The sequence below is a fragment of the Manihot esculenta genome, chromosome 12 (genome assembly GCF_001659605.2).
Source record: "Manihot esculenta cultivar AM560-2 chromosome 12, M.esculenta_v8, whole genome shotgun sequence".
Classification (NCBI taxonomy): Eukaryota; Viridiplantae; Streptophyta; class Magnoliopsida; order Malpighiales; family Euphorbiaceae; genus Manihot; species Manihot esculenta.
The window spans coordinates 2,689,206-2,705,331 of record NC_035172.2 but is presented as its reverse complement, the minus strand read 5'-3'; the positions used below and the strand labels follow the sequence as shown (position 1 = coordinate 2,705,331).

General features: G+C 34.5%; 1 protein-coding gene across 2 annotated transcripts; it reads left to right on the top strand.

The window, feature by feature from the left end:
• The first annotated feature begins 106 nt into the window (after positions 1-106).
• LOC110627872 (CDT1-like protein a, chloroplastic) lies at positions 107-3,667 on the top strand. 2 transcript variants are annotated; one of them, XR_006347875.1, is made up of 8 exons: positions 107-474; positions 570-689; positions 788-1,022; positions 1,197-1,979; positions 2,750-2,951; positions 3,044-3,134; positions 3,252-3,409; positions 3,448-3,667. XR_006347875.1 is itself a non-coding variant. In XM_021774246.1 (7 exons), exons 1-7 carry the CDS (start codon positions 107-109, stop codon positions 3,307-3,309), a joined length of 1,857 nt encoding a protein of 618 aa, XP_021629938.1. In that variant the 3' UTR covers positions 3,310-3,667. The 2 variants fall into 2 exon arrangements, 1 of the variants encoding a protein (XP_021629938.1); XM_021774246.1 differs by having other exon boundaries at positions 3,252-3,667.
• Positions 3,668-16,126: the final 12,459 nt, after the last annotated feature.

Sequence of the window (16,126 nt, the reverse complement as noted above, 5' to 3'; positions counted from 1 at the left end):
GCTCGATTTGGCGGGAATATGACGTGGCAGAGCTCCAGGTAAGCATTCCCCGCCAAACCCCCCTAGTATATAATCATCTTCTTCAACCTTTAACTCGTAACTGTAAATGTCAGATTTATTTATCAGCAGAATGAGCTCTTCGAGATCCTCTATATCTCCAATCCCCTTCAAATCAAAGAAATATCTCCAATCAACTCCAAAATCTAAACCCGCAAACCCTATCACTACCCAGACCCCAGATAAGCTGCCTGCGGAACTCCCACCCCGCCTCCGGAACCGTCGCGTAGCGCTTTCTGTGAAAGAGGTTAGGGAAATCGCTCAAGGCAATCGAGATGGACCTCACCGTAATCAGACTGAGCAGATCGTTAAGTCCGCCCGAAGGCAGATCTCGACTTGGCCCGAGGAATCCATTGGCGAGTCGCACAAGCCACGCAATGCTGCAGTTGAAGAGGGGCCAGCTAGACTTCCGGCGAAGTAAGCTTCTACTTACTCCACTTCTAGTTACAAATGGGTGCCACATTCCGTTCATTATTTTTGTTATATTGCTTATTGTATTGTGATTTTGGCAGATATGAAACTTTGGGCGAGTTTTTTGATAGCTTGGATAGTTCAATTAGGCTGTTGAAGTTGAAGGGCTCCATGTCTACATTCACTAATGTTTCCCCTAAAATAGAGTGCTTAACAGATAGGTACATGTTTATCTGACTGTTCAGTTTTTGGTTAACTAGAATTGTAATGGTGGATTTGATTTTTTTTCTAATGCGCTTGGTTAATGGTGTGTTTATAGGAGATTTTCTCATCAACATTTGGCTCAATTGAAGTATATTTTGCCCGAAGCGATTGAGATAAAGAGGGTACTCATGTTTGACGAGCGAACCAGTTGTATGAAGCCAGATCTTCATGTCACTTTAAATGTAGATGCAATTGAATGCAACGGTAATTTGAAATCGGAAAGTAAGAATCTGCATTTGAGGAAGGTCTTCCGTGCTCGACTTGCAGATTTTTATAAAGCCCACCCAGAGGTATGCATTATTCGTTTACCAGTGTCTAAAATTGATATTGGTTCTGTTTCTGTGTGGTGCAAGTTTAAATACATAAATTTATATGTTTTTGTTTTTTCTTGCAAAAGTTAGGATTCGTGTATGTGACCTTATTTGTCATAGGATTTATAGAGTTTTGCATTTCTTTGCATTCAGGGTGATGAAGTTCCTGAGGAAATGCTGCCAGAGCCTTTCAACAGATCAAAACAAGATCTGAGTTCAGAAATTACTAAAGCTCCCACCACATCATCACACATAGAGACATCAGCTGATGCACATGTAGGCCAAAACCCCAACTCCTCATTGCCTGTAGAGACTAAGCCACTTGAAAGACAGCAACCAGCAGTGGCATCTCATTTCTCACGATCTTTCAGGAGGCATTTCTCCCAGAAAATTACAAAATGTGAGGCAGCAAACGCTAACCCGAATCCCCCAAAGATTTGCTCCCAACCATCAATTCTACAAATTTCACAGCCATGCTTTGACAAAATCTCTTCTAGTGAGGAAGCTAGTGCTTCTGCCTCATCCCTAACCAGAATGCCATTCGAATCAACAACTGATGGAGAAAAATTTTCAGCTGGTGTTCATACGCCTTGCCTCCCTGCCACTCCTTGCAAAGAGATAAACTCCACTAACTATAGAGATAATTCACCCAAAAAAATAGGAAGCTTCCAGTCAACTCCTGCAAAACTTGCTTCACCTTCTTCTACGTTGATGTCAATGACACCTGCATTGCATCCGCCAAAAAGATGTTGTATGAGCCCGGATGATGGTACCACTAGCTTAGCAGACAAGCTCACCAGGCGTCCATCACGAACTAGGTCTCTAAAATTTGAAACTCCTGAGAAGAATGTAGTGCATGAACTTAATGACATAGAGGATGTGTCAGCTGATGATGATGATATTTTGAATATTCTCCCTGAGAGTCTTCTGCAATCAGTAAGTATATCTTGGGTTCCCCTACTTTATTTTTCATTTGTCAGTACATGCTCTTTGCAAGCTGTTTATATTTCTTACACTAATATGTGATTGGGAATTTGTTTGAATTGTACTTCCATTTTTTTTCAGGGTAGTTTTCTTCGAACAGTAGTTGTCTAGGCTTATGTTAAACTATCTGCATGACCATATAATTTTTTTCAGCCTGGAATGCTTGGAATAGATGCATAAACATACACAAGACGATGCAAAAAGAGAAATGTAGCCACAACAGCTGTTAGCTATTAGCTCCATTTTTGCCTTGTGATTCAATTGCAAATTAAATCATCAGTATTTAAATAAGATATTTAATATTGCAATCCATCCTATTAATACAATAGAGTTCCTACCGTTGCATTCTCATCCACTGCATTGTGCAACTTCTACCAGCAGAAAGTGGAGGGATTACAGCTACTCAAAAAATTTGATTTTCAAAGTGTTATATTATACTCTTTTTTTTTGTCATATAAGAATATTATATGGTTTTGGCAGCATGTGAACTTCTTCTTGTGCTCAAAATTGATGAGAGTTTTCTGCAATTCTGCAATTGTCTAGTGTACATTTCTTGTTAATTATTTGACAAAACTTTGTTCTAGTTGCTATTATACTCCAATTTATGCTGAGACAAGTTTGGAGTTGCTTGAGTTTGCTCTGTTTCCAACTTTGATATGAATTACCTGATTAGAGAATGGATACGGTGATTGTATCATAAAGACAACTCTCTCCTTTTGCAGATACGAGAAAAAGAAAGAAAGGTCCAAGAAGAGCGAGATCCAGCCATCTCACAAGCAAAGAAGCGGCGGCAGATGATTGCCTGCCTCCCAAAGCTTTTCAACATGATTCATTTCTTGTTTCAGTCAATAAAAAGAACAGTTATCACAAAAGAGGAGCTTATACACAAGATAATTGCAAGTCATTCTGATATAGTTGATAGAAGTAAGGATTATTAACCAGTTAAAGACAGCAGAAACGTTTTCTATATTTGGAAGCTTGAGCTAAGCTTAATTCATAATGCCTTGTGTTTGTAGGAGAAGTTGAAGAGCAGCTAAAATTGCTGCTTGAACTAGTTCCCGAATGGATCTCTGAGAAATTGGCGACTAGTGGGGATTTGCTCTTCTGGTAAGTAGTTCCTGTAACTTTACATTCTTCAACTGAAAGCACAGATACACTAAGTACTATCACAATATGAACTGCAGCTTCAAGTTGCTTGACATCATATTTTGCCTTGTTTTGCAGCATTAACAAACTGTCAAGCCCTGAAACAACACGTGCACGACTTGAACAAGCAAAGTGATGAGAGCTTTTTGGAATTTTAATGCAAAAGCACATGAGAGGATTTTGTCCCATTTTGTTGTGCTAATCCGGGATAATCAAATTTATCTTGTATTTAAACCATTGTTAATAGAAAAGTGTAGCCACTTGTGAAGTTGGTAAATGTTTAATATTCTCTAACAGAATGACAATATAGCGAAAAGCCTTTCTTGTAATTGCTAGCATGTTATGTATTCTTGATAGTTTAAGACTGTTTATTGTGGTTGCCATTGGAGGCCAAATCATTGAAGTAGCTAGTTTGTGTGTAATTCTCTCTTCATATTATTAGTTTTATTGATGGGACGACAAATTGTATTTGGAACTTAGAAGTCTTGCATGTCTATCTATCACATGTCGTTCTCCCTGTTAAGAAAAGGATCTAGATGATTGTTTCTATGAATTCATATTAGTTGGAGTAATTGTTACCCAAACAAGGTTCAACACCCATGTACATGACATATGAGTATAACTCACAAACGAGGGATGAATTTAATATATGGGAAAAGCAAATTTGCAAGTTTACTGAAGTCAACATTAGCAGAGAAATGAGGTTGGCTCATTTGATATTTCACTCGTTCCCTGTTTGTAGACATATAATGTTTGAACCCCAGGGAGAGAAAATATTAGTTTTATAAATCCATTTGGTGGTGTCCTAGGGATTTAATATTCATGATCAACCTGGATTTTGTAAGGTGTTCAAAAAGCACTGAATTTATTGGACCGCATTTCCTTTTTCTTACTATTGCACTGTGGATATGATCTTGATTTCCTTCTATGCCTAGCAACAGCAGGTATGGTCCAAATAACAACAGTGGCTCCTCCCAGCAAGCTGAAGAAGCCAAAGATAAACTACACGAACAATCAGCACTTCTAGACAATCCACGAAGCAGAACTGCAATTTTTTTTTACCTTCCTGTTGCTCTCACCAAAGGAAAAGTATTCCAGAATTGCCACCAATATTGTTGAAAGGGGACTAAACTTATTTACAAAGACTGGCCCTTTCTGTTTTGTTAAATATTTATGGCATTATTATTTGGATCATATGTTCATTCATGTAGTTGTAGCGTAAACAATGCACCAGACCAGAGGCTGCTTGTGCTTGTAGTCCGCCCAGAAAGTGCATCAGGGCAGTCAGCGATAGCTGTGGAGGATGCTGCCCAAAGAGAGGGAAGAAGTGGATGACGTGAGTGAAAAATGAAGCAAAGAGAAGTACTAGAATTTAGAACACCCCAACACCTTTCTCCAGGAACCAAGAAATTGGGTGTAGCTTCTTTCTTTAGCAACTTAAGAGTAACTTAAACTAAGGTACTCAAGGCTCAACACTGTTCGTATTTGCGGCAAGATTTTTCCTTGCAGCTCAAGCAGATGAGTTCTATTGCTTGCCTAAGTTTTATGCATCCAAATACAAGTTCCTCCCATGCCAAGCCACATGGGTAGCCGAGGACTATCGTCCAGATTATTCTTACCATCGATGGAAAGCACTAAACACTATCTTAAAAATCACTGCGGAACAAAGCTTAAAAGATAAGGTAGCTGGGCTGATTTGTGTTATGGATTGGCAATGGTTCACAGGGTCACTAAATGAAACTGAAAGATCAACATGTATATGTAGGGCTTGTACGCCTGATTGCATTTCTTCTTCATTATTTGTTTTCTAATTGCTATCCAAAAAGCAGTAGCAATAGCATGCTGAGCTGTTATTTCCAGTCTGTCATAGTCTGTTATTTCCAATCTGTCACAGCATGTCAGCAAGCTGTTTTTAATTTATGGCGGCAAAACTTTGCTGAGCTGGAAGTTAGTTATCTTTTAGAAGTTTCTAGCTATTAGTTCTTGTATATAAACACTAGATCAGATCAGTTTTAGGAGGGAAGCTCAGATTGTATATTGTATCTTTCTTATTCATTCAATAGAGATTTTCATATTCTCTTCATGGTATCAGAGCCATCATCTGACCATTGATCCTGTTTGGCTATTTCTGATCTTCAATTTCTGCTTCTGCTGCAATTTCTGCATTTCTTTCTTGTTTGATCTTGTTTGAAGCTTGTTATCAATTGTGACACAGGCTGAAACTGAAGCTGCATTGTCTCTTTTCAGTTCTGACAATCCTAATCTCAAACTGGTTGGTACTCTTCTCACTGGTCCAAATTACCTTTCCTGAACCAGATATATGATGTTAGCTGTAATACCCGGCTCGAGTCCGGCCTCGGAATTCCTGTAGTTCGGTGGAATCGCGAGTGTCGGAACCCTCAAGAAGGGTAAGACCTATGTTTTCATGTGTGTTTAAGAGTTTTGAATGTTTTAAGTGTGAAAGGAAATGAGTTTTGAAAGAAAAGCAATAAGGGAGAAATGCAAAGGTTCGGCCGCCGAACATTGCATGGTTTCGGCTTCGTGTTGATCCGTCCATGCTGAGATGTGATTACTTGTGATGTGATACATTTCATGAGAGCATGTTTTATCACCTGTTCTTTAATACTGTTCTACTCACTGGGCTATAGTAGCTCATCCCTCTCCCCTAACTCCAGTTGTGCAGGTTCAGAGTTCAGAGGGAAATCAGCAGGGTACAGGAAGAGTATATAGTTTGTAATAGCTAGTATGGACATGTAAATGTAAAGAGATAAAGTATGTGTACAGTGTATAGAATGGTGCTTGATTATAAGAGTTGTAATCCCCTTTTGTGTTTGTATATTTATGAGAAAACCAGGCTTAACATTATGAGTTTTATCCGCCTAGAGCAATGAGGAGCTCTAGTAGGGATTGGTAGAGAACAGAGATAGTGCATGCACAAGTTAAGCCCTGGAAGAAAGAAAAGTTTGAATAGTTTTACAGAAACTATATGATCATGTATGGGATGTCACAGGTTCACAGTCAGGATAGCAGGCTTACTACGGGTCCCGGTGACCTTAAGTCGATCTGGATCCTAGTGCCGGTGGCAGTTCGGTTTCCGGGCTGTTACATTAGCTTTACGTGCTAAGGAGAAGATAGGTTTTGTTAAGATAGTTAAACCTCCAATTCATTCTCCACTTCATGAAAAATGGCTTACTTATGATTCTATGGTCAGATCCTGGATCTTAAATGCTATATCTCGTGACATTGCTGAAGGTTTTTTATATACTAGCAGTGCTCAAGCTTTGTGGTCTGATATTGCTCATAGATTTGGTGAAGGTCATGGTCCTTTGTTTTTTCCAGATTAAGAAAGAACTTGTTACTGTGAATCAAGGATCTTCAATTTTAGCTGCATATTATACTAAGTTGAAGAAGTGCTGGGATGAAGAATTGTCTGTTCTATGCTCTTTACCAAGTTGCAGTTGTGGAGCTGCAAAGGCTTTGACTATTTTGAGGAAAGAGAAAAGTTAATTCAGTTCCTCATGGACTTAATCACTATTATGATCATGTCCGCAACCAGATCCTGATTATGGAACCACTTCCATCTGCTTCAAAGGCTTATGCAATGGTTCTCAATGTTGAGAGACAAAATGACATTCAGGTTGCCTTTCCTGAATCAACTGAAACAATAAAGGTCTTAGCAGTTCAAAGATCTTCGGGATACAGGAAATTTCCTTCGGCAATAACTCTAAATTCAATCCTAAACCAAAATCTGACAGGTTATGTGATTATTGTCAGAATTCTGGACATCTCAGAGAGAAATGTTTCAAACTCCATGGCTATCTAGTATCTAGAATGGTTTACTGATTTTAAAAGGAAAAAACCAACTACTCAAGCCTATTCTGTTCAGCAAGCAGCTGAAACACCTTTAGCAACTGATAATTCTACTAAACCTGATCTGTCTAGTTCTGTTTCTAAGCCAAATGCTGCATTTAATGATAATATTTTCAAACTAATTCAGTTTGGAGTGCAGAGAACTCTTAAAGGCAAAATGATACAGGACAATTCTGCAGATAGCACTGCTGCTCACTTCAGCTCTACATTTGCAGGTATTGTTTCTTTTCATTCCTCAAATAGTGTCACTTGTTGTCCAAAAGGTAATTGGATAGTGGATTCTGGAGCCACAGATCATATGACCTGCCATTTTTCCAACTTTACCTCAGCTTACAAATTGCCAATACCAAGACCTGTAAATTTACCAGATGGATCTGTAAAACATGTTACACATATTGGTAACATTGTTTTACATCCAAGAATCACCTTGTATAACACTCTTTATATTCCTGATTTCACATGCAACCTTATTTTTGTAACTGCCCTAACTGATTCCTGTACTGTTTCTGTTAATAACTTCCCTGATCACTGTGTTGTGCAGGATTTGCAGAGTAAAGAGTGTATTGCTATTGGACTTGTCATTGATGGACTTTATCATTTGAATAAGCATTCCTTTCATGTTCATAAACCTAGTACAGCTTTACTTACTTGTGCTTCCCACTAAGAACCATTTGTCTTTGTTATGGCACAGTAGATTAGGACATAGTTCATTAGTTAAAATGAAACATTTGTCCTTTGTACCTGCTGTTGCAGAAGAAATCCTAAATTGTACTGATTGTCCTTGGCAAAACAAGAGAGAATTTCTTTTAAATCAAGTGATTCATGTGCTTTAAACCCTTTTGATCTTATACATTTGGATTTGTGGGACCATATAAGGTCAAATCAGTAACTGGTGCACGTTACATGTTGACTATTGTTAATGATAAATCCAGGTTCAGTTAGATTTACATGCTCACATTCAACTGTTTTAAAACACTTTCCGACCTATGTCACAAACCAATATCACAAGTCTGTTAAAACCATAAGAACTGATAATCGTTCTGAGTTCTTAAACTCAAACTGTCTCACACTTTTCCATGACACAGGTGTCAAACACCAAAGAACTCAACAGAATGGGGTAGTTGAGAGGAAATATAAACATCTTCTTCAAGTGGCCAGATCAATTCTATTTCAAGCCAAATTTCCTTCTAAATTCTGGTCTGAAACACTTCTCTCAGCTACTCACATTATTAATAGACAACCTGCAAAAGTCTCAACTGGAAAAGCCCTTTTGAAATTCTTCATGGTCATTCTCCAAACATAGACTACTTCAGAGTCATTGGTTGTTTGTGCTTTGTCACAAATGTGTATCCAAACAAAACCAAACTCAGTAAGAGGGCTATTCCAGGTGTTCTTTTAGGTTATGAACCTCAACAAAAGGGTTACAAAATCTATAATTTGAAAACTAAAAGCATCTTTATTTTCAGAGATGTCAAATTCATTGAAACCATGTTTCCATTTCATTTAACAAATCCTACTTCTGTCACAGATTTCTGTTTGCCATTATGTCTTGCAGACGATAACATTCCCATTTACCCCATCATAACCAATGATCATTCCACCACCAATATATCATCTCCTGAACCTTATCCTTTGTCTGATAACTCCAGTTCCCCACATCCCAGCACTCCCATAACTAACACTTATATACCTTCTGAACCACCTGTTTTACCACACACCAATACTGATACTTTACCTATTGTATCTGCTACTATAGATCCTGCTGCAAAAAATCAGCAGATTGTTGCTGTGCCTGATACTACTACTTCTTCTTCTCTTAGAAGGAGCACTAGACAAACACATCAACCTAAATGGATCAATGATTTTGTTCCTACAAAGACTAAGTCCAGTAACAATCTTCTTTTTACTGTTAATGATTCTGCTAACACTAACCAACCATATCCAGTTTCTGTTGTATTTTCCAAACCTTATGTAGCTTATAAGGCTCATGTTTTCAAGATCCATGAACCTTGTACATATAAGCAAGCTATTAAAGATGTGAATTAGATCAATGCCATGCAAATCGAGTTGGAGGCTTTGGAAAAGAATCAAACATGGACATTGACTGCTTTGCCTGCAAATAAGAAGCCAATTGACTGTAAATGGATTTACAGAGTCAAATACTTGCCTGATGGATCTGTTGAAAAGTATAAAGTCAGACTGGTGGCAAAAGGCTTCACTCAAATGCTTGGACTGGATTATTTAGACACTTATTCACCAGTTGCAAAGCCAGTCACTGTCAGATTATTGCTGGCTGTCTGTATTTCCTTTAATTGGCATATGCATCAACTGGATGTCAATAATGCATACTTGCATGGAGATCTTGATGAAGATATTTATATAGTTCCACCTAAAGGCTATACTAAAGCATTACCAGGTCAGTTTTGCAAACTACAGAAATCACTGTATGGCCCGAAACAAGCAGGCAGACAGTGGAATAAAATGTTCACACAAACCATTACTGACTTTGGTTTTCAACAGTCTGCTCGTGATTCATGCCTTTTTACTAAAGGTTCTGCAGATAATTTTGTGGCCTTGCTTGTGTATGTGGATGATGTGCTTTTCATAGGTCCCAATGATGTTTTACTTTCTGAAGTAAAGACATTTCTGGATAAATCCTTTACTATTAAAGATCTTGGGATTGCAAAGTACTTTTTGGGAATTGAATTAGCAAGATCTTCAACTGGTTTATTCATTTCTCAACAGAAATTTATCAGAGGCATGCTTGAGGAAGCTGGACTAACTGATACTAAACCTGTATGCACTCCATTAATTCAGGGTTTAAATTTAGTTCCTGATATGGGAGCTAAACTTGAGCAACTAGAACAATACAGAAGGCTTGTAGGCAGACTATTATACCCAAGCTTGACAAGGCCAGATATTACTCATGGTGTGCAGCAGTTAACTCAATATATGCAAGAGCCTTGTCAGGGACATTTTAAAGCTGCTATTCATTTGCTCAAGTACTTAAATGGAACTTACTCCAGAGGTATATTCTTTCCAGCTTCTAATACAATGCAGTTACAAGCGTACAGTGATGCTGATTGGGCAACCTTTTCTGCTACTAGAAAATCCATTACTGGTTATTGTATTTTTCTTGGTAAATCATTGGTATCTTGGAAGACTAAGAAACAGGCAACAAGTTCAGCTGAAGCTGAATGCATAGGTCTTGCTTCCACAGTATGTGAATTGCAGTGGATTACTTACATCCTAAATGATCTACAGGTTCCTGTTCAACCTATACCCTTATTGTGTGATAACCAAGCTACATTACACATGGCAGCTAATTCAGTGTTTCATGAAATGACCAAACACTTGGATATAGACTGCCACATTGTCAAAAATCAATTGAAGGCTGGCTTTATAGATACAAAAAATGCAGCTTGCAGACTTATTCACCAAGTCCTTACCCTCAAACACTTTCAACTTCTTAATATCCAAGCTGGGGTTAGTTGATTTCTCACCACCACCAGCTTGAGGGGGGCTACTGAGCTGTTATTTCCAATCTGTCACAGCATGTGAGCAAACTGTTTTTAATTTATGGAGGCAAAACTTTACTGAGCTGGAAGTTAGTTATCTTTTAGAAGTTTCTAGCTATTAGTTCTTGTATATAAAGACTAGATCAGACCAGTTTTAGGAGGGAAGCTCAGATTGTACATTGTATCTTTCTTATTCATTCCATAGAGATTTTCAGACTCTCTTCACAGCAATTGAATTATTGAATTTCTGATAAACATTAGGGTCATTCTTGATTTGATTAATTAAGCACTATTTAAAATATCATGCTACTTCAAAAACTATTGACGTGCAATACCTAATATCTTATTGATTTTCATTACATCAGTTAAATTTTAGAAACCCAGAAATCTTGCAGTAAATAATAAATGTTAGAATTATTATTAAATCTGTAAAAAAAAAAAAAAATCTTTATGTATATATATTAGTAAGATAATATTAAAAATTGATTTAAAATTAAAATTAACGTGTTTTCATATTAGAATTTCAAAACAAAAATCATTTAAACAGTGTTTTTCTTTTAAAAAAAAGTACCTTTCTTTTAGCTTCCAACCACAAATTCCAAACAGAACCTTATTGCTTTGCTATGGTCTTGTCAATGGATTTTGGATAGAAACATGAATAATTTTGTGATCTATTCAACAATAAATAATTTGACAGTTTTAAAAAATTGGCAATAAGCTGGAGCACAGCCATTGGAGCAAGTCGATCAACTCGTTATCCTATCAATATATGATTGAAGTCGACTCCACCCTCGTATACTTAATTAATAAAAAACCAAGTCAGATATGTTAAAATCAATTGATACCCACTTATGGATTTATCTACAGCAAGTCCTTTTAAGATATATTTCAAGAGATGAAAGAAGGTTAGCTATGCTCATTCTCTTTTGTCTTGGGTGACTGTATGTCACCAAACATGTAACTATAAAAATACCCTCCATCATATATAAAAATGACAACACAAACAACTCTTTCTTTGTCTTTCCCTCTTGATACTGCATATCCAAGTGTTAAAACATGAAAATAATAGAAAATTTTCTGGTGTTTCTTGTGTTGATGCAATTTTATATCGTTCTTGTCTATGCAACAATTCATGCTCGTGTGATTAATGAGCTTGGAGAAGGAAGGTGCATCATTGTACATTGTCAATCCAAAGATGATGACCTTGGATATATCAATTTGGATAATGGATCTGAATTTCAATGGAGCTTCAATATTAATTTCTGGGGTACTACCTTATTTTTCTGTGATTTACAATGGAAAGACTCATTCGCAATACATTTTAATGCTTTCGATGCAAATAAAGATTATAATAAGTGTGTTACAGAATGCAAATGGTTAATTAATTCAAATGAAATCTTATTTCGCTATAGTCAAGAAGTAGAGAAATGGGAGCCTTCTCCTTTCTCGGTAGTACCATCCATGAGAGAAGAGAAAAATACAACTCATGGTCACGTTAAGTGATATTTTTTATGTTCTTATTAGGAATAATTTTCATTGTAATATTCTTTTTAATATCACTTTTGTTTTCATATTATCATTTTATTTTGAGTAATTTATAATATAATTCTTGACAAATTTATAATTGAGGTTCTATGAATTTATTTTGTTAATAAATTTTTTTTTAATTTATTGTTAAACTATAATAATTTAGTAATTTAAATTTATTTTTTTTATTATAGTTTAATCTCTTCAATTTTAATAATTTATAACAATTTAATAAAGCTATTTTCCTCCTTAATTTTAAAGTTGATTTGTATAACATATTATTTTAGCAGTATCTTTTTTTTTATTTTGGTAGAGAAAAGACAAATAAAAAAAATATTAATTAATTAAAAAATGTAGTTAGATTATAGTGGAAGGCTACTCTCAAATTTGATGTAATCCATTTGAATGAATAAGACCACTAAACCTCCTTTTATCTTCCAAGTGTAGAATTTGGAGTAAGCACCTAATCCTACCAGACTTACATGAGGCTACAAATTCAGGATTTTATTTTCTACCTTACTCTCATGGTGGGTAGAAAGCATTTTTTTATTTTATGCACATTTATTCCTTTGAACACTTTTAGTTTTTGACTTACTCCTAACACCTGGATTTTCACTTGGGATTACCATTAATTTTATAATATAACTGTTATTGAAAAATAAATTATTTTATTAAAAAATATTTTTTAAATACAAATTATTTTTTAAAAATAAATAAAATCTTAAATTTTATTTTTTTTTATCCTTCTGATGTTCTGACATATAAAAAAACAGAGTTTACGGTGATTGTTACAGTGTCATCTGTCTCTTGTCACTCAGGTCTGTACGTACAGATATATCAGGATTTCTCTCTATGCTTAGGGGCCATTTAATTTTTTAAGCGTGTATACAGATAGGGTTGCGAGGTGATCTGACTTGCTCTCCTATATCTTGTCACGTCATTGGACTATACTTCTTTCGGATGAATCCACGCGTGTAGTCTATCTGGCCCACTTGAATGAGACTTGATGGATCTTAGCCAGCGTTCTTTTCCGGGACCTGATCTTATCTTTAGATATAAAAAATCCGACGGTCATCAATCTCAAAAATAGAAAATGACCCTTACTTCTACTGTTATCTATTACCATCATGGCATGAAATTAATAATAAAGAAAATCTTCTTTTTTATTAAAATTGGTAGTTCTTATTATTATTAGAGAGAAAAAATCTAAATTTTGATTTTTTTTTTTTTGCTTTTAGCTACAGCATTACAGAAGGCCAACGCCCAAAACATCAAGGTAATGTTGCAGAAGCGGCTGATATGTAGGCCTAACTTGAACTTGAAAAGGTTCATTAGATAATAGAAAATTTAATTTTTATTTAATACTCAAATAAAAAAACTAAAATTGATCTGAAATTTTTTTTCAGTATATAAAAAAATTAAAATAAAAACTTCTCACCCTCTCAAAAATGGATTTTCCTTTCCATATTCAATTAAAGTATCTCTTTGCTTTGTGATGAGTTGATTGTGAATTTTAATATTTGAATCAAAACTAATAATGAATGTTGTTCATATTAAATTGTCTTAGTATGGAAACATACTTTATTAGCTAACATTCTTTTGGTGCTAATTATCATTAGATTCTCAATCTTAGATTTCTTGGGTCCATCCCTTTTCCCTTCTAAAATTATATAAATTCATACTTCCATTCTCATTTTCTCAAAATTTTAACTTAAACCCAAAAATCAAAATCTACTGATTAATTTCTTTGAAAAAAAAAAAAAAACTAAAACCCACCCAAGAATTAAGAGATTTAATGGAGTGGGAATGTCTAGTTTATAAAAGATATATATATATTATTGAGGTAATGGGCACTAACATAACATGGATGAAATGGTGAATTGGAATTTATATTGAAAATGGGAGTTCCATTGCCTATCAATATTGACTAAGGAAGAAAGAGATGATGAGTATGGAGACTATTTGGAGTTCACCTTCCTAATAAGATTTCATTTGTTACTAAAAAGCTATGCTGCAAAATCCACTTGGGATCATTCTGCTTCCCCATATATATATATATTTTGGATTTTATCTAATTTAATATTTGAAATTTCATTTTAATGTAGAATATAATAATTGAATTTCAAATATTAATTTTATAATTCAAATATTTATTACATTCAGTTAAAAATTAATAAATTGAGAATATTAAATGATATGTATATAAAAGTTTGCAACTTTACATAATACTTGCCTTATATGGGAGGAGAGATTAATGTAATGGGTTTTTTTTTTTTTTTTTTTTTTCACTTGAGAAATTGCCCACTTTTTTAAAAAAAATAAAGAATTTTTTTTTTTCATTTTAGAAAAAAAGGTGAAGAAATCATTCTAGTTTGTCCATTAGCATTCATGATCCTACTCATTTCTTTCACTATTATATATACATATGAGAAAATGACTTATCATTTCCATCACTAACTCTTTGCTTATTCTAGTTGACTTTATTCCATAACCATCTAAAATACCCATTAATTCCTTATTGAAATCAATCTTAATAATAATAATAATAATCAAATCAAATAAAAAATTTAATAACCATCCAAAATATTTCCATCTTTAATTTCACTATCAAATTAAGAAAAAAATTTTTCAAATACTTGCATAATTATCTTGATAAGTTGATTCTTTGACCTAATTATAAAATACTCCATTTAGATGATAGCAATGGAGACAATTGGAGAACAAACTCTGGCTTTTAGAAAAAATAATTAATAATTATTTATATGACAGAAACGAGAATTTTTTTTTTAAATGAGATTGAAGATTGATAAAGTAGAATATGAGATCTCTCATATTTATTCAGATGCACTTATTATCAGACTAAACTTATGAGTGTTTTATATAATATGATAAAATGATTTTTTTTTCGATTGTATTAATTTATTTTTTAATATGGTTAAAAATAAATCAATTAATATCCAAATTAGAAAATTCTGAAAAAATTTATTGCCTTCTCACTATTTGGTGATGAGGTTTTTAAAGATAAAGTATCAATTTTTTAGATAGTAAATATATTTGAAACAAAAGTTTTTAAGGTACGGTAAATCATGATTATGCCAAATGGAGAATTTGCATGAAACAAATTAAGGTTAACTTCTCTTGATTTACTCCCGACAAATTGGATCTTTCTGGACCAAACCCAAAACATAGCTATCCAATAAGCAGTTGTTTTGGAGGATTGATCATGTGATGGATCATTTTCACTGTCTCCCTTAATTTAACCCTCCTTTTATTTCTTGTTTTTTCTTGTCATGTTGTGCTTAATGATCAATAAAATCTGTATATATTAATTAATTAATTTAAAAAAAAAAACAGAATAAAATGATTAGAAATCAATTGCCATAATAATCGCTCAAGATCAATCCCCACTCTTAAAACATGAATCATGGGATTCGGACAATGATGCTGAGTTGGTGTGGTGCAAGAAACTTTGGTTCATTAATATGTCATAACATCATAATTCACATGCAAATTTCATTTTGTTAATTTCATTTTATCCTATTTTTATTTTTTAAAAAAATAATCAGTTCTAAAGTTTTAAAAAATATATACTTGTACACATTGCTGTTTTGTCCAGAGATTTTACTTGGGTTTCCTTAAGGCAACCAAGCAGCTCACTCGTTAAGGATAGTCCATGCAGACGCAATAGATTCTCTCATATAAATTTTGTATTTTCATATTTGACACTTTAATGGATTTATTTTCAGAGACAGGAAAAAAAGAAAATCTTTCCCTTCATTTTCATAGAAACTTTGGGTATGTAGAGCGTGAATGAAAACACAACAGTAAATCAGCAATGGAGGGGTCACAACTTTTTGGCAATAGAATGATTATTCATGGGAAGGGTAAATTCATTGGGTTTAAAAAAGGGATATTGAGAAATGCATGGGAAAAAAAGAGAAAGAAGATAATGAGAGAGGTGGAAAAGCAATATATTGTGTTGTGGAGAGATAAGAAGCAATTTCTTCACTTAGGCATCATTTTGTTTGCCATCAAAAT

Bases quoted from the DNA above. Each gene is read 5' to 3' on its own strand.
- LOC110627872 (XM_021774246.1), top strand. From the start codon at position 107: ATGTCAGATTTATTTATCAGCAGAATGAGCTCTTCGAGATCCTCTATA. The intron at 475-569 runs GTAAGCTTCTAC...TGATTTTGGCAG, and splicing joins CCAGCTAGACTTCCGGCGAA to ATATGAAACTTTGGGCGAGT. The intron at 3,135-3,251 runs GTAAGTAGTTCC...CTTGTTTTGCAG, and splicing joins AGTGGGGATTTGCTCTTCTG to CATTAACAAACTGTCAAGCC.